The 22,356-nt window shown below is 36.8% G+C and overlaps 1 protein-coding gene across 1 annotated transcript in view; it reads left to right on the top strand.

Moving 5' to 3' along the window:
- GK5 (glycerol kinase 5) overlaps window positions 1-22,356 on the top strand; it is a 29,850-nt gene that overhangs the window by 2,908 nt on the left and 4,586 nt on the right. The window contains exons 2-14 of the mRNA XM_009639751.2: window positions 841-934; window positions 3,951-4,026; window positions 4,462-4,555; window positions 5,542-5,673; window positions 7,239-7,314; window positions 7,994-8,055; window positions 8,144-8,217; window positions 8,550-8,610; window positions 9,779-9,905; window positions 13,567-13,671; window positions 16,318-16,403; window positions 20,434-20,537; window positions 21,923-21,982. Of these exons, the coding sequence (XP_009638046.1) occupies window positions 3,965-4,026; window positions 4,462-4,555; window positions 5,542-5,673; window positions 7,239-7,314; window positions 7,994-8,055; window positions 8,144-8,217; window positions 8,550-8,610; window positions 9,779-9,905; window positions 13,567-13,671; window positions 16,318-16,403; window positions 20,434-20,537; window positions 21,923-21,982 (1,043 nt within the window). The 5' untranslated portion in view covers window positions 841-934; window positions 3,951-3,964. The remainder of the gene's footprint in view (window positions 1-840; window positions 935-3,950; window positions 4,027-4,461; window positions 4,556-5,541; window positions 5,674-7,238; window positions 7,315-7,993; window positions 8,056-8,143; window positions 8,218-8,549; window positions 8,611-9,778; window positions 9,906-13,566; window positions 13,672-16,317; window positions 16,404-20,433; window positions 20,538-21,922; window positions 21,983-22,356) is intronic.

The raw sequence follows: 22,356 nt of genomic DNA, 5'->3' as shown, positions 1-22,356 counted from the left end.
CGGCTGGGAGCCCCGCGGGGGCTGCCGCCATGGCGCCGGTGGGAGATGCCACCATTGCGCGCGCCGCGTTACCTCTCAGCCTTTGCTCCCGCCCACCTTTCCCTCTTACATTCGCATTAGTCGCTTATTGACTAATCTGCTTAAAACAAAGCAACTTTTGTTAGTAGGGCATGGCTGAGACTTGAGTAGGACTTGAATTTTACACACGTCCCGTTATTTAACAGTGCCGCGTAAAAAAGTGTTAACTTTGGAATGTGGATTTCAGGCTGCTTTTGGTTTGCACAGCTTGTGATTTTTTTTTAATCAAGACAACATTCAGAATTAACTTTTTTTATTGTTGGCTATTGCAATGAAAAGATTGCAGCGAGGGGAAGCATAAGAAATCTGTTGGATTTGCAGAGGTGGAAGGGGATGCTCTCAGTGGAGCTTACATCCATCTCTCTGGAAGCCCATCTGGCGGGTGCTGCCTGGCCTGCTGTGCCACGCTGCTAGCGAGCTGCTCAGAGGGATTGGCATCTGAGTTCAGCAGCAGAGACAAAAGGCTCTCTGACAAACCTGGTTTCCAGTTTGAAGCCCCAAAAGGGCTTTAAGAGCGAGCTCCCCAGTTCCTGGGAGTTCGGGCTTCTTTATTCCCTCTGAACGGAGGTCTTTGGGAGATCACACACCCACATTCAACCATGTTTCAAAAGTGACAAACACTGTCATTTCTCTTATTGCAGTAGATTCAGAAAATTAAGAATAAGAAAAAGCAAAACCAAGTGTGTTTGCTTACACTTTCACAAGGCTGTTGGTATCGGTGAACTAGGGATCATAACGATACTACGTGTATTTTCTGAACAGGTGGAATCACTTTATCCTCGTCCTGGCTGGGTTGAATTAGATCCTGAAGTGCTGTGGAGTCAGTTTGTCGGTGTAATAAAAGAGGCTGTACAAGGTAATGGCTTATAAAATTTGAGAAGTTAATTAATTATTCATCAAAATTAGTGAAGTTAGTTAATTAGACAGTAAGATTATTTTTTAAAAGAACTGAAAATTCATCACTGAGCATAAGCCTACAACATTTTAAGGCCTATTCAATCATTACATAAAGTAGGACACTTCAATTATTCTTTTTCTTTCAGTGGGGCCATATTAGGATCGAAGTAGAACCAGTGCCTTGTTGCTCTGGCTTTTGTATGTGTGTCCTTCCCCAGTGTCTGTCTGTCTTCCTCCAGATGCCTCTGTGTACAAACAGAGAGTAGGCTTGTTTCCCCTTCTGATTCCCCATTATTCTAATGCTGCTTTGTGTGTGCGATTGTGAGTGTATGAGAGCGTGAAAGCAGAATGCTGCATAGTTGTGCTCGCTTGACTACAACCCGATATTCCCACTTTCCCCATTCAAACTACAAAGAGTTCTTGACATCCAATTTCTATACTGTTGTTCTTTTATATTTGTACTTTAGCCTAAAATTTCCTAGTACTCCACACGCTAAAACACACACAACTCCTTTTTCTGCCAGACTTCTGAGGCTTTCCCCACCACCACCCCTTTTCTGGATTCTGTTCTAACTGTGCGCTTACTCTCTACAACTCCTACAGCTTTTCCATTATAGCAGCTCCAGCATTCTGCAATCCAGCATGGATCACCTTCTGTGCCACACTGATGCCGTGGACCTGTCAGCTGCACCCGAGCTGGCTTTCTCACAGTGCCCCAGCCTCCTTGTTACATGTGTGTGTGCATCATACTCTTTCTTCCAGTGCCTAAAGTTCCTCCTGTTCAGCCACTCTTGCAATTTGGTCTCCAAGTGTTGCTCTGACTCCAAGCCTGGCTCAAGGCAAAACTGCTCTTATTTCTTCTTTTGGAAGGGATGGGGAAAGTAACCATTACTAGGTGTAAGCTGCAGCTGATTATTTTGAGCTCTTGTTGTGTTTTCTCAGCAGCCACGACTGGTCTGTCACAAGAATAGCAATGCCACCTCAACCCTTAAAGATATTACTTGCTTCCTCCACTCCCATTCTGTGGGGCAAACCAGGAAGCAAGATTTTTCAGCTAGTTTTAAAAGGGGAAGCTTTTCTTGTGGCCAGTCTGTGGACACTGTCAGCAAGTCATTTTCAAGCGGTTGTGTAATGTAAGTGAGCATAATCCCACACTGATGTCAAAAGAAGTAGTTCCACCCTCCTTTTTACAGGGCTGTTTCGAGTCTAGAGTAGTTTCCGGAGTCAAATCACTGGGCGGTTGTTTATGCCAGCAGAGCTTCATGAATACTTGTGCCAGCGCAAGAGAGGGTGTGGTACAAGGGACAGGAATGACTGGAAGCAGAAAGAAGGCATAGGAGCACTTCAATTTACAGGAGCTAAAACATGTGATTCCGCACGCTGGATGAGCTGATCTAGTTCAGTACCACCTAAAGGTGGAAACTTCTGGCTGCATGGTCCCACCTGTCTCACACTCTGGCACTCATTCAACCATTACAGGAGACAGCTTAGCTGAAAAGTATCAGTGCTTTGTCTTCTGTTTTGTTTTTCTCTTTAGTGGAAGTTAGCTCTACTCTCATCGGGGTCAAGAGCATGATAGTTGTCACAGGAAAAGTGGTGGGAGTGTGCAGCTTGTGGAGATGGGGAGGAGTAAGACGTGCCGCTCTAATCTGCAGTGAGCTGAGGCTGTACCAGTATGGCTTTGCCTTCAGCTTAGACCCAGCTGCTACTGAAAAAGAACCCACCCACTCCCAGGTCCTCCTCCCATACGCTCCCACTACCAGCAGCGCTTGTGCAGGCAGTTGGAGCAGGTAGCCTCGCAAAAGCACTGATTTAATTTTCAGCTGATTGAGGGCCTTAATACCACTGCCTGCGTGAAGGCAAGGACCAGGAAAAGGGAAGGTGCAGAAGCACGTGTAGAGGTCAGCAGAGCAAGACGTGCTCCTTCTCTGTGAAACCCCTTCTCTAATTGTCACTCAGAGGCTGTCAGTTGGTGAGTCTGTGGTATATGCTTATGCAAATGAGTAACTTTGCACATGAAAGTTAACATAAGAACATGTAAGAGCAGGACCTACTTAACCTGTGATTTTTTCAGATAGCCAGATTGAGAGCCCTTCAGAGTAACAGTAATTTTGACAAAATAGGTAGCTTGTCATTTAAGTGGAATTTCTTAATGTATATTTTTTCACATAATTTTGCTTCTGGAAGCATGCATGGAGGTACTTGGTAAGCTGACCAGAGCTGCTTTGAAAATAGCTGTGGACATATTTCATTATTTACAATTAATATATGTTAGAAAAAATGTTCTGTAACAGTTATTTGAAGGTAAGGTTCAACAGCAAAATTGATACACACCCAAATGTGCATTTTTATACTTCTGAACTTGAAGTATACTTTGTTGCGTTCAGTGATACATGGTTTAAGGAAATTTGTTCTTCAGAATTTTGAAAGATTGCTTAAGGAATACAATATTTAAGGTGAGACGTCATTATTAAAGTGATGTAAAAAATCAGGGCATATTGACATTAATCTCTTCACTGCCTACAGAATCAATCTAGTTTTGTTTTTTTATGGAATTTCTTTCTGTAAGTTTGTAAAGGTACTTATTCTTTCTCTTTGTGCTTTTGTTCACATTCATCCATGTGAAATGCACATTTTAATTGATTACATAGGCATGTGCAACCTGGCCGCCAGTGTCTGGGACTGTTCAAGTAAAGTATCAACGGGCATTTCTGAAGGTGGAAAGGGTCACTGTGCCACAACTGCTTTTGTAAAACACATCGGTTTATTCACCTGGTTTGGAATCAGTTGGTCTGACTCAGAGTTTGCTTATGAATCACTGCTCTAGCCACTTAGTCAATCTGTAGAGATTTATATTCTCTTAAATTAATTTCCTAAGTATTCCAAAGGTTTTATAGTTATATTGGAAAATTTGTATTTTTGTTTGTTTCTTCAAATGACTGCTTTGTTTTGTGTGGTTTGTTTTTGTTTTTTAGCTGCGGGACTTCACATGAGGCAAATTGCTGGTCTTGGCATCTCAACGCAAAGAGCAACTTTCATTACATGGCACAAGTATGTATATTGCATGTTGTTTAAAATTAATTTATATTCATTTGCATGCATAGAAGCAGGCTGTAGAAATGTTGAACTTGGTCAAGGCACAACCTGAAAGCAACAAATGTCAGTCACTCATGTTCTCCTGTGTTTGTACAGCCACACCTTACAGCAGTTCAGAACAGTTTATAAGTGTACATCCTTTTTGTTTTGTTCTTAGTACTTTGGAAGAGATGAATACATATATATTTTTTAATCCTGGTGAGAAGCCTCATGCTCAAAATGTCCGCGTGCCTGTTACTAATTCCTCAAATCCACCAGGAGGATAGGCACTTATTTTAGGAATTGACCTAGTGTTAAGTGTCCTGACTAGACGTGGTGACTGATGTTGAATTTTTTGGGCAGTGTATGTTCTGTAGTTTTAAATGGGAATGTTCAAATACTGTTTTTCAGGAGGACAGGAAAACCTTTTCATAATTTTATAAGTTGGCAAGACTTAAGAAGTGTTGAACTTGTGAATTCCTGGAATAAGTCCCTTCTGCTGAAGGTAAAACTGTGCTAAGCTAGATACTGCTTGAACATAATAGAACTGTTTCATTTTTATGAAGACTAAGGGCAATATATGAAATACTGCATGTGTCCTGTTAACATGACGTGCTGTGGCCTAAAAACATTTAACTGAGCAAGATTAGCATGGACAATAGTACCAAGAAAAAAATGCAATTCTGATAGCCCGAAGGTAATTAAAGGTATCTGTAGGTCTAGCACATGTTTTGTTACTTTTTAGTCTCTTTATTGTGTTAAAATGCTGCACATTAACACTGCTACAGCATAATTTTTGGATGTAGGTAGTTCTTGCTTGGCAGTGTTCGCAGCTTTTTGTTTGCTGGGGTTTTTTTAATGTACTCTTTGCTCAGATTATCTATAGAAGGTATATTTTTATGCTGCTTATGGCTTGTGCTTCACACATTAAGAAGAGAAAGATTTGCTCTAAGTGGAAAAAATGAAGTTACTTTTCCTGTAAGTGGAAACTATCTAGCATGCTCACAATCTGAAGTTAAATTCTTGGTTTTGCCACTGATTTCTTTTGTGAAGGAAAACTTGATTAATGATTAAATTTTGGTTAATCTAGTAAAGCATGGTTGAACCTGTCTTCTGTAAGAGAACTTTCACTGGAATAACAGTATGTAATGCTGTCAACCACATCATGCATTGTGCTCATATAGCATGCGTATAGCAACTGCATCATGCATTGTGCTCATACAGGTGGCCTGTCTTCATAACACAGAGCAGTCTCACTCAGTGTGCCAGCAGAAGTCAGTAAACCAGGCTTGCTTAGCGCAGCTCCTTTTTTTTCCTATTTGTGGTGGGAAGGCTATCTGTTGAAATCCTATGTAAGGATTCTCTAAGAATTTTAGCTTTCTGAATGTGATCTCACGTCAGCAGCTTTCATCTGTGTTGTCATCCTTTAAAGATAATTGATCAGAAACCTTTAAAGGGAGAGACTTAAGTAACTGTTTTCTTTTGAAACAGGTAATCCATGTTATTTTTACGGTGCTTCATTTCTTGACTGGGAATGATCGATACTTAGCACCAAGTTTTCTTACTTTTTCAACACAACAAAGTTCTATGAAGTTGTCATGGGTTTTTAAAAACATACATGAGGTAAGCTGGAGAAGGAAAAATAACAGCTTTTGTAAATCATAGTAATGGCTAGTGACAGGTTTGTTGTAACCTCTTCAGTTTTATCTTGCTTGTTCTTTTCCTCAGAAGACCCAGAATGAAAGACTTTTATCTGTGTTAATGTTCAAATCCTGTCTACCTAAATATCTACTCATATTTATACAACTTTTTCCTCCAATTCTGGAAAAGTGTGGTAGTAAAACATTTTCTTCATGCATAAGAAACATAATTAAATAATCTTATTTCACTTCATATAATTATACAGTTAGTAATTCTACTTTGCTTTAAAGTTGTTTGCACTCTAGTTTTGCATGACAATTGTATTTCTTTTCAGCTGGCACTCTTATCTTTCCACTCTGCATTATTCCAGTGTTTACAGTTTCACAAATAATATCGTACTGAACAATCAAACGCTGCAATTTATTTTACCTTTTGTTGTAGTATAAATTGGAAACTACATGTAAAATAAGTTGTGCTGGAATAGTCTAATGGACTAATGAGCACTGAACAATTTGTTGCTGTGTTCTTTGCTCTAATCCTTACCAATTTCCTTGTTTCTTCCTGTTTTATTTATAACCTCAGTCATCTTATTTTCTATGTTAATTCTCAAGTTATTTTTTAAGAAAATGGTTATTATCAATTTTCTATCCTGTGTAAAGAAACCCCAAAATCTGTTGAGTTTTGTCTGGTATTTTCTGACAGAAAACTAACTATTGAGAAGGTCAAGTATAATTTTTTACTGGCAGGTTTTATCTGGACCTGTTGAAAAAGCACGGTGTGAATTTGGAGAATTACAGAATTGAAGGTTATGCAGCTGCTGAGTTTTCAGCGTGGGATGAACCTTCTCCCACATTTTGTCAGTCACTGACACTTTAAATACATAACTATCAAACCAGGAAGCTCAAAAATGCATGGCTCTTAATTACGGAGAACAATGTATTCAGTCATGTTTTGAGTGAACTAGTTTGTGTGTTCTTTTTCTGAATTCTGTAGTTGTACACAGTATCAGTGTATTAGATGAAACCTGAGTTTCCCATTTTGAAGGGGAAAAAATGTCAAGGAAAATAACATTTTGAACTCCTTACAGACATCATAAACCAGAAAATGATCTCTCTGTCTTTATTGTTCAAGCACATATTTTAAAATACACTTATTTCTTCCATTTCTGTTAATTTTTTGTTTAAGTGCAGTATGAAGGACCTTGTTTTCTTTATTCACCACTCCTTCACTACTGTTACAATTGTGAATAAAAAATTTACCTTCTTAAGGCTCTGATGCCACCACAGTAGAAGATTAATTGCTTTTTTTTCCTTAGTAGCAACTGTAAGAAACTGTGCTTATTATCTTTTAGGAGCATGAACTGTAGGATAATATTACTTATACACCCAACTCACCCTTTCTTAGAAGAAATATTGGCAATCAAGAGACTTATTTTCTGGGGACATTATCATTAACCACAAATAAAATGAGTAAAGGAATCAGGAAATATATCTCTCTTTATTGTACCCAGTTGTAAATACTTCTTTTGGATGTATGTTTGTTCCCAGGTTGAAGAAGCTGCCAAAAAAAATAACTGCTGCTTTGGAACAGTTGACACGTGGTTACTGTATAGATTGACTAAAGGTGAATGTTACAGTTCCTCTTAAATATTAATAAAGCATACTGGAATCTAAGTAATGATGTTCATGACTGTCATTGATATTTCCTAGAATTCAAATATTTTTTTGACAATTTGTGCTTTTTTTATAATTGATGGATATCGTAATACATTTACTGTTTAAAAAAAATAACTTCAGGATTTATTCTTGGGGGCCTCCCTGGAAGGGTAGTCAGAAAGGGAGCTAATTATTTAGTGTAATCAACCTTTTAAGCATTTAAGATTTAAAGAGGACTACCAGAACTAATTGGTCTTGATTGAAGAAAATTACCCATGAAAGAAAAAGAACAAAGAATTGTTATAAATGTGGAAGAATTACAAGTTTCTGTCCTGAGGGCTAAAGCCTGAGAAATTGGATAGATTATGATAAACAGTGATGTGGTCATTGGTGTACATGTTGTTAAAAGTACTGCCTCTCTTCTAGCTATTTTCATGAGGGTAAAATAAGGTAATTAATATATACACATTATTGTGAGCAGCAGTTAAAGTTTGTGTGCCCATTGTATCATTATGACTTTGCCTATAGACATTCAGTTTCTGTGTTGTGGGAGCCACTGAGATATTTAAAGAAAAAGTATGTTTAAAACGAAATATTTGGATATGTAAAATCTTACTTTGTTTTTTTGTTTTTTTTTTTTATGGTAGGTTCTGTGTATGCTACAGATTACTCAAATGCCAGCGCTACAGGCATTTTTGAACCCTTTACGGTATGTGCTGTTCCAAAAAACTGTTGTTACTATTTATTGTGCTTCTGAGAGAGTTGCTGACGTTTTTACTTCTTCCATATTATTTCAGAAATGTTGGAACCCCACTTTGTGTAATTTACTTTCCATTCCAGTGTCTATTTATCCTCCAGTGAAAGACACGAGGTAACTATGAAGGCATACTTAAAAGAATATGTTACCTGTTAAATTAATTGCCTTTAGAAAAATACTACATAATCTGCACAAGCAAAGTAATATATAGATACACACACACAAAAAAATTTTTATATGCAGATGTACTTTTTTAATACTACATCCAAAACTTTATTTTTACTGTCAGTATTTCGTAAAGTGAACGTTTTAACGCTTTCTTTAAAATAAATCAGTAGCATTACATTTCATTTGTGATGCAGACCCAGGCCTTATATATCTAGATTTCATTTTAACAAAAAGGTCATTTTAGTGTTGTGATGTTTCTCCATAACATTTGTTTTAAGCTTCAACTTCGGATCAGCTGACTCTGAAATATTTGGGGTTCCTATTCCAATAATGGCAGTGGTGAGTGAAAATGTTTCCTTGCTAAATCTGTGTATTTGTACCTGTAGTCTTTTTATCTAGCTTTGATTTAATACTTGCTTGTTTAGTAAGTATTCTCTTTTCCTTCTCTATGACTTAACTATAGTAGAATTGGTTGTTGAATTTTTCTCCAAAAACTCAGTTTATAACTTTAGGGGAAAAGGAGGAGAGAGGAATAGGAAGGGATTTCTAGAGGTTGAGGTCCATCATCATGACCAAATGATTAAGCACTGAACATAGGACTTAACAGAGCTGGGTTCTGCTCTAAGCACTGGTAACGTCTCTCTCTCTGGCTTAAAATCAGTTGTTCTGTATAAAGTTCTGCAATGGGGTCCATCCTGACTTGACTTCAGTAAGACTCTACACAAATGTAAGAGTATTTGTTAATAGATCCACTTATGGTCCCTTTTGTTTCTTTTTTTCACTAAAAATAGATGGAGAATAACATGTTCTTACCTCAGGAGTTAGGATTTAGATAAGAAAACCCCGTTATTTTTGTAAAGTGATGACTTGTAGAAAAATCTGCTTGAATTGAGCTAAATGGAAAAAATGTCATCTATCTAACATTCTCTTGCTATTTTTAAAGAATTGTAGACTCAGTTTATCTGTAAATTTACTGTTTCACCAAGGCGTAAACATAAGTAAATACATTTAATAACCATCATCATTGCTGAAAAACTGAGCATGGAATAATTTGGTACAGGAAGGGTAGCAGGGGAAGAGGAAGGTGAGACCTCAAAACTTCAACTTTCTTTTTGGAGGAAGAGGAATTTGGGAAAGATGAATTCAAGCCAAGCTACTACGTTCTGCTCCCTGGCACTGCAAATGCCCAGATTATCCTTGTCAAATACTAAATGAGAAAATATTTCTTTTGTTTCCGTAACACATTTTTCAGTGTGGCAAGCAATACTACCTTCACGTTGTGTCCAAACCATCTGTAATTTGATTCTAATGATAAAACTGACTGTTGGAATAACCTGCAAATACTTAAGAAATTGTATATAAGTCCTCTCTTAATGCTCAGTTGCCTTCTGAATGGTTATTTGTATTCAGAACTCTGAATTGTCTGCATCAATATTTTTAAATCCAGCAGCACTGTAGGCTGGTAGTTGGTAGCTAACTTGTCGTATGGCTTGTGTTGGTATGGCAGGTGGCTGACCAGCAGTCAGCCATGTTTGGAGAATGCTGCTTTTGCCCAGGAGATGTTAAACTGACGATGGGAACAGGTTGTTTTTGGAATGTGAATACTGGAGAGCATCTCTTTGCATCACGCAAAGGTAAGCTAGTGAAATTTTAGTTTTAGAGTATTTCACATTACTTGACAGCTGTTAATGATGAGGGTAGAAAAAGGGGTAAAACAGGGCTATGCTTTTCTTTCTGTCTTTAGCTGTAGAAAAACAGCTTGAAAGTGTTTTCAGAACAGAAGACTGTGGAAGTTTTTAATTAGAAATGTAGATCTCGGTTATCCTGCAATATGATTCTCAAGAAGAGAATTTAAGTAACACCACTAATAATTATGTCTGCTACCTGCATCCCTCCTCTTTTTTTTTTTTTTTTTTTTTTTTTTCTTCACCTGTTCTTCTGATAGCAGTATTATACAGTACGGTAATGGAGAAAAAGGGCACCTGTCAAGAATGCCCAATGTCTCCTCATGACAAATCTTTCTCCTCTTGCTCATGTTGAGTGATTCTCTGTGGAAGGTTCCTTCCCTTCCTACATACAAATAGCGCTCCTTAGATTGTTTGCCTTGAGCTGATCATGTCCTGGTTTATTTCTGTACACAAGCTGCAGCAATATATTTTGCTGCAGGATGTCTTGTCATCACTACTGTGGCCTGGAGTTAGGTAATCCAGACAAGACAGGCTGAAAAATCTTGGTCCATGAAAATGTTCCAGCGGATGACTGCAAGTTCCTTCTTTTGAGTCCTTATGCTTTGAAGTACCTGCAGTGACATAATGCTGGATTAGTAATTATTAGTTTTCTTTTAAAATACTAGAAATTGGCTCCCCAGTGTGTTTCTAGTGTTCAAAACTTTGTCATTCTGAACATTTGTGGTCTTTCAAGCCTGTGAATTTGTCATAGATGGCTCTTTGTCAAGAGAGCAACAGATGATACTGAAGTAAATTTGCCTGCATAGTCTCTCTCTGTCTGTCATATTTTTAAACGGTGACTAATTTCAGGAAGCCTACAATTTAAAATGGGAGGGGTGGGGCTGGGAGGACAGCAGTGTGCTAAGGAGACTTTTACCAGCTAAAGTCTGGAAGGACCTTGACAAATACGGGAGATGTGTCAGAACTGAAAAATACAGACATTGAATTCCCTGTGAATGCAAATGCTTTTCAGGTGAATTAATGATGTCATTATGATGATACTTTTACTTAGAAAATCAGATGGATGTAGTCTGTGGAAATGTGATAGCAAAAACACGCTGTAAGGTTTTTCCGTTTTGTTTTCTTTTAAGAAAATATATGGCTATTGTGATCTGATAGGAGTTGAAATCTTTAAGGCAGTGCTGTGAAACTTTTTCTGCTTCAGGTTGTTATTTATGATAAAATTATTTTCCCTGTGTTCTTTGGCTGTCGTGTGCTATGGTTAGTAGGACAAGTTAGGTACCTAGCTTTCTCAGTACCCTGGGCATGAAAAGTAATGTTCAATCTTTAAAGCTGACATATGTATTTAAGACTGCAAGGTGAATCCCTACAGCATCCTTGTGCAAGCTGTTCATTAGCTGCTGTTCTAGTTTCTGATCTACATTTAGTTGCTATGTATGACAGTTTTTAAACAAAAAAAAAAAAGTCCCTTTGAGAACAGCACTTCTCACAATTCAATGATGGAAACATGTTGTATAGATTTTAAATCTACCTCTCTGGCAGTCTGATTGTTCTTAGTAACTGTGGTGATTCCAAGTGTCATGTAGGTCCATGCCCTAGAGGTAGATTATCTTACACTACTATAGATTCTGGTGTGAGCATCTTAGGAAGGCCACCTGATGGACTTCTCTGTCCCCTTATTAGCTGTTCTTCTCTAGGACTTCTGGCTTAATGAATTGTTTGGTCTTGCTGCTTTGCAGCTTCACCTTTGGTAGAAAATTGAGATTGTAAGGGAGACCTGCACCAAGGATCTGGAGAAGTGTATATCACCTTTTCCTTACAAGAGACAAATACAAACTTTATATAGGTACTGCTAATTGTTTTCCTTTGTAAGCATCAGAGTGCCTCCAGCACTAACCAAGTTTCTGCAATTGCACTAGTACTACCATGCCACTCTTCTGGACACAGGCAAGCAAACTGGAGGTGATTCTGTGAGACACACTTGTGTATCAGCAAAGTCATGTTGAGAAAGTAGAGAGAATCCCTAGATCTTTCTGATGCTTTTCTGGTCCTGTAGTTATTGGGACTCATTTACCTTTGTTGCATTACCCATGGTCTGAGTCCTGAGCAGGGTCCCATAAGGTCTGGGTGCTTTTTTCAGCAGTTACGATACTTGGGTTGGGTGGAGTTTTTATTGCAGTGTCCACTGAATGCTTAGGTTCTCATTGAGTGACCTGAAAAAACATTTATCCAGCTGCAGTGCTGGAGAACATCTAGTGTTCAGCTAGATAACAAAGTCTCTTTGCTTTAGCATTATCACAGAATAATAGAATCATAGAATCATTTAGGTTGGAAAAACCTTTAAGATCATCAAGTCCAACTGTTAACCTAACACTGCCATCCCACCACTAAACCATGTCCCTAAGCAAATCAGTACTCTGCAGGATTTTTGTGTTATGTCCTTACTAATACAGATACCAAACAAGAAGGTCTTTGTGTTCATACTGACAGTTTTAAGTAGTATGTCTCTCTTGTTTTTTGTTAAGGTTTCGATGTATCTGTGGGGGGGCAAAGGGGAAAACAAATCATCAGGTTTATACTCATTAATGGCTGTTTATTTCTAATGTAATAGTATCTTCAAGTAGACAGCTCTTCAAAAGATGCTGTACTGTGTTTTCAAATAAACTAACAGTGTTTACCCTATGTATTTCTACCTTTCTTCTGAGAGATAAGGGGAAAAAAAAAATTCAAAGTAATTGAATTTTTTTTTTGGAGTCACTGCAAAGCTGAAACTATTTGGTGGAAATCATAACTTCCTGCAAATCCCATCATGTAAACCACAAAAGTGCTAAGCTTTTGTAGTTATGGACAAAGTATGTCACCAAATATTTTTAGTGAGTGTGGATGTTTCTTTTGTTGTTCATGTTAGGCTAACATACAGGTAAAATGCTGTAGTTAACTGGCAGTAGCCTTTGTTGGGGACAAGGATGGGCTAATTGTGGAACTTGTTTTCTTTTTTTTGCTTTCTGTGTAAGGAAACACTGAATATTGAAAAGGAATAATAAAGTATATTGCTTTTATCCTTTTCTGTGAATAAGATCTATGTTCTAAGTTTCTGTTGCTTTTTTTTTGTGTATATGTCTGCTTTAGTATTTGTGCTTCCCATCTGAAATCCCAGCCTTCATGTTTTATGTTTTGGGGGAGTATATTCTGGGAGTATATTTTAGAGACCATTGGGGAAAATTAGATAGATGGAAAACAAACAGGAAAACATTGATAAATTTTTAAGTATATGCAATCTCTTATCATTTAAAAAAAAAAGGTAAGTACAGATAGCTCTTTTCTTGAGCTTAAAGAGGGTTTTTTTTGTAATTTGATAGTGGATATTGTTTTTAGGTTAACTTTGGTTTAACACTGTTCTTCGATTCTGTTGTTTAAAAATTTAGTGATGGAATTACGGTACATTTAACCTCTATCAGTGACATATTTTTTTAGCTTAATTCTGCAAAGGAATTGAATAAAACCTACTTTTTTTTTTTTAGTTGGGTTTATTGGGGGAGTGCTTGTATATATTTTTCTGGAAATATTTAACTAGGTGTTTTCTTTTGTTTCATGGAAAATAATTAAGATCTGTATCCACTGATTGGTTGGAAGATTGGGGAAGAAGTTGTTTACTTAACTGAAGGCTGTATGTCAGACATTGGCACTGCCATAAAATGGGCTCAGGATATCAGTAAGTAGTTTTTTCATTTAATAGAGGGTAAAATATATTACTATTTGAGAAACTGGCTTATGGGGTTTTAGTTAAGTTATTGGGCTTGGTTTTATTATCCATAATTGAAGAAACTAGCCTACATGTTTTGGCCAGTGGAAAATGCACAGTCTCACTAGTCGGTTCTGTGCTGAGTGTTTACTGCAGGGCGTTTGGTTTGCACAATCATCTCCTCATCAGACTCTGCCTCTCAAACCCTCCTACCTACGTAGGCTTTTATTTTCCTGAAACATTTTACTCCTTGCTGGCTTTGTCTTGAGCATGACAAACTTCCTGATGCCTTCTTTTGTTTTTTTTTTTTTAACCTGATATCCAGACTTGAATAGAAATGGTGTAAAGGAGACCTGTCTAAAGTTAGGTGTGTGCTGATTTAGGGCATTTGGATTTGAATTTTCAGTTGAGGAGAAGTACAGAAGTTGAGTACTGATTAAGTCTAGGTAGCATGATTGTAAAAGCAATATTCCACAAACAGTTGCTGTAATGCTTCTGAGAGATCTCTAGCTGTACATCTCAGAATTAATAACAGGTTCAAGTTACATGAAAATAACATTAAGAATTTTATTTTTAAAAGTAACAGTGTTGCATATGTTGCTTCACATAGAAGTAATGTGCCTTTTGGCTGTGACTATTATGTAATGAAAAGATTTGCATTCCAGATTAATAAAAGACAGAAAAATACTAGCTCTGTAGGAGTTGATGTTCAAAACCCCTGATTGTTTATAGGACAACTTCTCTGAGTGTTCTAATGAACTATTTACTTGGTTTACTTAAGAAATTTACTACACCTTTACTAGGGTGCAAAAAAGGAATTAGTGTCTCAAAGTTTGGGTTACCTGGGAAAGGTTTTCCTGAAGTGTAACTCACTACAAAATTTCCCATTTCTTGAACTTGTCAGATTCTGGTACATATGTGCATACACATGCTCACCTATGTGCCCTTAAGGATTAAGTATGACTCAGACTGGTCCTCAGGTCTTCATCATTCAACATTTGACTGAGCCTAGAGACAGCCACTAGTCTTTTGAGGAAATGACTCAATTCAATACACAGTTCAGTGTTGCAGATACAAGTGTCAGTGGTACATACATAAGCTTGGTACTTCAAATTCCATACTTAAAATGGATACTTGCCCATATAGAACTTATGCGTACTTAAAATGGATATTATTGGTATATGCAGAGCAATAGTATAAAGGATTTTTAGCTAGCCATTAATGAAATGGACATGATCTACAGTTGTTACCACAGGCAAAAGCAGGAAGTTTTAGAGGGAGATAAAAAACCAGGCATGCTGCTATAAACTCTTTAATAAGACAGACCTTTATTTTCTGGAAATATAATTGCAGAAAAGCAGAATTCAGAAACTTTTATCAGCTTTATCAATAAAGAGAAGGGTAGAACTTTTGCTCTACAGAAGGAATTGGGCCAAAACACAAGGTAAGCTAATGGCCTCAGTTAAGATGGCAAGGCTCAACATGGATGAAAATGAGACATATAATAGTGGTAAAGGTTTGGAAACAGGAATTTCTGCAGCAAGACAAACTTGGTTTAATGGGCTTCTTTCAGTGAGATCAAATCACTTCTAAGAATTTTGAAAAAGTACTATGTGGAATTTCAAGGTGAAGTCAATCTTACCTAATTTTTTCGTTTTCTGTCCTGACAAAGAGGTACTATATATGGTTCAGTAATAGCAAATACATGAAGGAAAAGATGTCCTATTTAGGCTTATTAGTCTGGGCCCAGCAGAATCCAAAGCTTTCAGATAAATTTATGGAGGTTACAAAGGTAAATTGAAACTCCTGGTAAGTTACAAAGATGGGTTTTTCAAAGATAAATTGAGCTAGATTAACCTAATTTATCTTTGATAGGAAAATTTACTTTTTAGATAAGAACAAGCAATAGCTGTTATTTACAGAAGACCTCTAGTATTTTGTAAAAACATGTTATGTGGCCACATAAGGACATTATTCGTTAAAACTACAGAAGATGGGTGTTAGTACAAAAACTGCATGTGGGTAAAGAACAAGCTAAAAAGGGATGTCTATAGAGTTGTGAAAAGAGACATCTGGCTACACAAGGAATAAAAGTAGAGTCTATCAAAGAGGTGATCTTAGGACTGACCTTATTTATATTTATGTGCCAGTCAGTTGTAAAAATATTAAGGGTGCTGATAAAAGATGATGGATATTAACGACTATCTCTGTACTTATTCGGTGCTTGGGCTGACAATAACATCATCTTTGGGAGAAAAACATTTATGTTTTGTAAATCTAGTTTTTTAGCATACTTAGGGTTCTGTTGTTAACATTCTCAATTCCCATTTATGTCTATTTGGAAAGCTAAAGACATATTGCAGCATATGAGGTTAAAAGGCTATCACATAACAGATATGAGAGGATCCTTTTGAATTTAATCTTCATCTGAATAGGATTTTTTTTTTAATGTGACCGATGGATGTGAAATACAGGGGGAAGTGATGGTTTCCCTTTGAACATGTAGTTCAAGAATATTATGAAAGGAAATAGTCTAACTATAGATTTTTGTCTCTTAGTAATATATGCAGAAATCGATGTAAATAATAAAAGCATATGACTTATGCATCTTTACAGATCTTTTCACCAATGTAGATGAAACAGAAAAAATGTCACGGAGTATTGTTGATTCTCAAGGCGTTTGTTTTGTTCCAGGTTTTCAGGTAAAAATACTATTATTAATATAATTGAGAATATTTTTTTAATAATCCAGTTAAAATTTTAACTTTTACATGATTAAATACAGTACTTTTCATCTTATCACAGTATTTGTTCTATACTACTCAAGTTCTTATTCTGTCCCTCACCACAATGTATGAAGATCATTGTCATACGAGATGCTTAAACACCACACCCCCGCCATGAGAAAAACCCTATGAAATAAGAAAATTACTTCCATTTTGCAGATGGAGATCTGGGGGACAGATAAACTAAATTACTTGCCCACAGTAACTCAGGCAGTGCCTGCAGAGACAGAAACTGATCCCATAGCTTTTCTGCCTCATGCAAAGCCTTCATTAAGACAATACTTCTAAGCAGTGTCCTAAAATAATTCATTTTATTCTGCTTCTTTTCAAGATGTAGGTTGCAATTCATCAGAATGCTCAAACATACTTAAATATGAGCAAGATTGCAAGTCCAGGTGTTATGAAAAGTAATGATAGTAATATTTAGACACTTCTTTGATACCCAGATTTTAATCTGAATTAGATTTTTTCCTTTTAAAATAGGGTTTGTACATTGTTGCTGAGCACAATGTGTATAGTGAGGAGTTCCTGGCATTTGTTCTCCACGTTAATCCCATCCATTTCCCTGTAGCTTGCTTTTACCTTCCTCTCAATTTGAGGGACAAATTTCCTGCAATTATTATTTTCCTGCAATTACTTCCCCTCTGTGTCACAAGCTTTGGGTTCTTTCTACTTGCCTTCCGTTTATGCTAGAGACTTCTGTATCATGCCTGTCCTTTCCACCTCTGATTCATGAGCCCTCTTGAGTTTCATTACAGATGTGAGTTACTGTCCCCGTGCAGAGGCAGCAACAAGGGTGATATTGGTGCTGCAGTTCAGTCTAGCCTGTTAGTCTAGATTGGAATTGATGGAAATTCCAGTTAATACATTACATTAAATGATGAATTTTGATAGCTGGGGACCTGACATACTGCCTATTCAGCTACCCAGCAGTTGCTTCCAGTATGGGTTTGATAGTTGGTAATAATAGTTTGTAATTTGTCACCACAAAATATGACAGAGATGCAAGTCAGAGCTCTTAGACAAACCTTCATACAGAATGAAAATAAACAGGTTCTGCTAATGTAGCTGTTGCTAGCTTAGGGACTGTGAAGAGCCCCAAAACTTTTTCATCTAGTTATGCCACTTTCCTAAGCAACATGAGATAATCTGACTAAAAGCACGCTTTCCGCAGCATAGCTGTTTCTACATTGTGGGTTTGTCAACATGAAAATATCCATGTCTCCACAAAACTTTGTTTATCTAATCAGTGTTGCTGTCCAGGAGAAACTCTGTGGTGTAGCCCTGGTCTCCTGTTGTCATTTGGAATATTAACATTATAAACTGTATCAGACAGATGGACCAGGCAAGACAAAGGGAAAGCTGTTGCTGTGGGGGTTGAGTAATGTCTGCCATCAGCTGGTTCTTTGGTGTATAGACAGCTGATGTGTGAACCTGTCAGGTGTTCAAAAGTTACCGTGTTACTCAAACAAAGAAAAGCCATTAAGATGAAAACAGTATTCTTTTTTTTGCTCAAAAATCACCACCTTCTCTTTTCTCTTAGAAGTCTTAGATAGTAATTTATTGGTCTGAATACATACATGCCAGAGTTCCATGGAAGGTTTTTGACAGCTTATCTCTCTGTGTGGGTCCAAGAGTTTTTTTTTTTTTTTTTTTTTTTTTTTTTTATCTTCACTGGTCTACCATACGCAGTTTGATCATTCCCAGAACTAATGTTTTTTCTAAAGAAACTTACACAAAGATAAGGTTAAATATGTCAAGTCCTGTATGTTAATAGAACAAGGCAAAGAAAAATCTCATTTTTTCTGCAGGTAGCCCAGCTACCTTCTCTCACACAGCCAACCTAATAATTATATTTATTTTTAGGGGTATAAAGCTTGATTATGCTGAGATGCTTCCATTTAGCATTTACTGTGAGTAATTGTGCTGTGAATAAGCAAATGTTTAGCCATGCCAAATTTAAATATTTGCAGACCAGAATCCTGAGGTAGACAAATGTTAGTCTGAATCTTTTTTGAACCTTTAATTCTATTAATATTCAAGTTCTAGAGATGTTGGTAAAACCTTTTTTGTTTGGTTGGTTTTTACTTTGCTTTGTGGGTTCTGTCTCCCCCTTGCTTTCTTGACAGTGTCTCCAGAAGGAATCCCAGCTAGCTTCTTTGTAAACATTGATTCAGTCTCTTTTTCCCTAGTCCTAATATTCCCAGTCCAAATTTAGAAGCTGTACATGGAAAACTGAATGGATTTCTCTTTAACTGTGACATTTAGTTACCACTAATAGTATCCACCAATGTGAATTTCTGTGCTTTTTAAAAGCCCTGCTTATTTCAGTGGAACATGCTTAGCTAGTAGACTTACAGCAACAGAATCTGTATCAGTTTAGAAACTGAGTGGATTAAATGGTATGAAAAGGGACACGAGCAGAGTTGAACACTTCTGGGACTGTAACGTGCGTCCTTAGCTTCACTGGCTAGATGCTAAGACAAATTGGTTGTATGGTAATATTTCTTAGACCTCAAAATTATAGTGGTTGGGGAGGGTTCTTATGAAGCCCATATGTTCATTTCCTACCCAGAGTAGTGTTTCTCTGCTTGTCCATATTAAGGCGGTAAGACCCAAGTTTCTTTCTTACTGAATTCTACTGCTGTGATGCAGTGCACTGAGAGGAGCATCATTGTGAACATGTATTTCAAACTGAGTGAATATGTGCATTAGTCATTTTTCCTCTTACTCATTCTGCTAGAAACAGGGGTTTCCAGGGTTAATTTGCTGCTGCTAAGCAGAAACAGCAAAAACTTAGGACTCTTCATTGGGGTGTATGCATATATATACACTGCTACTTTTTTCTTTTTTTAATGATTGATTCTTTCAAGATACTCGCCCTTATGTAGAATATGAGTCTATGCTTTTTAGTTTATTATCTTGTATATGAAAATCTGTAAACTTAGAAGCCATGGATCGTTACTATGGTACTGGGCTGGACAAGGGCTTCCATTCTTAGAATGGGAAGGGTACTTGTATATGGAAAAAAAAAAAAGAATATTTTCTTTTACTGTAATGCAGAAGTTTCTTCTATTTAGGAACATCTGCAAAATGCCAGTTTTCCCTTTGGCTGTATGTACCTATCCATACCTTTTTTTTTTTTTAACATATGTTAGCATTTTCTTAATTTACTTTAAAATATGTGTGTATGTATTTTATAAGCATGAAATTCAAATTTCTTGTAAGTGTTGTCATAATTGATATTTAGCACAATACAACTGGAAAGGATTGTTTCAATTTAAAAACAACTGTCTACAGTGAAAATAAGATTTAACATTGCCACAAACCAGGTATGGACCAGAAAACTGGTATTTTGGGATAAAGTTCATCAGAGGGAGTGGAGGGGTGGGAGGAGAGTCATCAATCAATCCTCCAGTTCTCCTGCAAAAAAAAAGACAATTTAGTGACCATTAGAATTTTAACTGGACTCGGTTTATCAGTGTCACTGAAAACAGGCTGTAGTGTAAACTAATAAAAAGTATTACCATCCTTTTCAGTGTTACTTTTAAAAGTCAGTTCATCTTTCTTCAAGCAATTCAGGTGTGTATAAAAAAAAAAAAGCGTGTGTGAAATCTCACTAGCGAACAGCAGTATCAGTGTGCCCTGACACTCAAAGTGTACACTATATGTATTTTAAAGAGAAGTCATACAGATTAGTGTTATTTAGTGTGTCAGATTTGGAAGAAGTCATTTAAACCTTTTTCCTGTTGAAAGATGCTATTTAAACTGTTCACTGAGTTAGTTAAAATAATACTATATACATCTTACGTATTGTTTTCAATTTTCTCCTTTCGCTATGCTGCCTGTAATTGTCGTAAGTTATTTTTTTTTCTTACTCTTTGACTCCTTTCTCAAGAGCCTACAAATACAATTCACAGAATTCATGGTGAAATCTTTCTGGCAGGTTTCTGTGAATGACCCATATTTATGTGCCTCTTTTATGGGGCTGAAACCTTCCACCACCAGAAACCATCTTGTACGAGCTATATTGGAATCTGTAGCTTTCAGGTACTGCTTACTTAATGATCTTGCTTATATTTTTCTTATGTTTGCTTTTAGTTTGATCATCAGCATTAAATAGATACATGGACTTCTGCAGTTTGTAAAATACCAATTGTAGTAATCCATGATTACTGTTACATTGAAAAGGAGTTTTAGCTGCTTTCCTTTTTTTTTTCTTTACCACTTTATAAATAAACTTGTGTATATTCGTTAGTTCAGAGGTTTTGTTATGAAGTAACTATATAGGGATTCTTAAATTATGTTGTTTTCTGCATGTTTGAAAAATGTTTTCTGTTTGAAGTTTGTCCTTACTCTCCTGACAGTGTTTTGTCAGAAGCTATAGCCCACTCCAGCTGTGTTTAAAGGATCCCTGAAGCTGGAGGTTTTGTATCAGCTCTTCGGCTAAAGTTTGAATTTTTGGTGTTTTATAAAGCACAGTAATAGGCATCTTAAACATCTTTAAAGATGTGAATGGACAACAACTTCCAGACCTAACTGTCAAGGTTAAAGATATTCCTGCTAGTCACTGATGAGATCACATCAGTAGCACACTGTGGAACAGATTGGTTCTGCCTTGCAAACCCACCCAGCATGCCTCGAACTGAAGTTGAATAGGGTTTGAGCCTGGCTCACACTGCACTGTGGCCAGTTAGGAAACACTCATATGATTCCTTCCATCTAGTCACCAGCTCTGCGTTGGGCATAATAACCTCCCGCAGAGAGGCAAAAAGGGTGTCTAGAGGAAGGCAACGTTCTGATTTGCTGCAACTGTTTCTAATGCATTTTTTTCTGCACTGTAAGAAGAACGTGAGATGCAGTAATTCCTGAACTGAAGCATGGGTCTCTTGAAAACAGGGATGTTGAAAATCTCATCTCATTCAAATACCTAACTAGAAAAGGGTAGACATTCTTTGTGTTTAGATTTTCTCCCATTAAATGAAATGGTTTCAGAACAAGTGAAACTTACAGCCTTTAGATGTTCCCTTTAAAGAACAGCTGGATAACTCCAGTTAACACTCTGTCAACCTGATTTCCTCACTCTAAACCACTTGTTACATCAGCAATTGCATCTTATCTGTAGAAACTTATCAGCAATTCCAGGTGGGAAAAATGTACCTTCTACAATGACTTGCTATAGAATGGGCTGTGATTTAGCCACAGTTGTGCCTTTGTAACTGTATAACAAAACCCAGTTTCGGTCTTATTTTTTTCCCTTTTTTTTTTTTTTTTTTTTTTTTTAAATTATGCATTCTGGAAACTTGTTGGCTATTGCAGCAGTTCTGACACAACTGAGGCATTTTTTGCCTTGCATTTTATTTTCTGACTATGTAGATACTGGAAACACTTTATGGAATATATAATACTTAATTCAACTAAATATTTTTTTAAAGAAACAAACTGCTTTATGATATCATTGTGAAGAAGGTACGCATTCCTCTTCAAACTATTCGGTAAGTTCTGTGTAACTTTTAAATTTGATAGATAGGAGTTTGGTTTTAAACAGGTGTGAACTTTATTATGCATTTTATCTTACTGTAAAATTTCTGCTGCTGAGAAATAGATGATTGCTCAGTCAAATGTTATTGTAACTTAAGTGGCAGTTGAGTCTACTCACAGAAGGGTTGGTTCTTCTTTAAACTATTGACATTGGTGATTGTTAGTAGGTGAGTAGTGAATTGCTCTAATTATTTAAAAGAAAAAAAAAAAGGCGAATTCATGTTTTCAGGTAGCACTAGAGTGCATACAGTAATGCCTACCACAAAGGTAATTCTGTGCTTTATTACAATTCTGAAATTTTTTGTGCTTGGTCTGTCACAGACTGAGT

Source organism: Egretta garzetta, unplaced genomic scaffold (genome assembly GCF_000687185.1).
Source record: "Egretta garzetta isolate BGI_Z169 unplaced genomic scaffold, ASM68718v1 scaffold425, whole genome shotgun sequence".
Lineage (NCBI taxonomy): Eukaryota > Metazoa > Chordata > Aves > Pelecaniformes > Ardeidae > Egretta > Egretta garzetta.
This window is presented reverse-complemented; position numbering and strand designations above follow the sequence as displayed.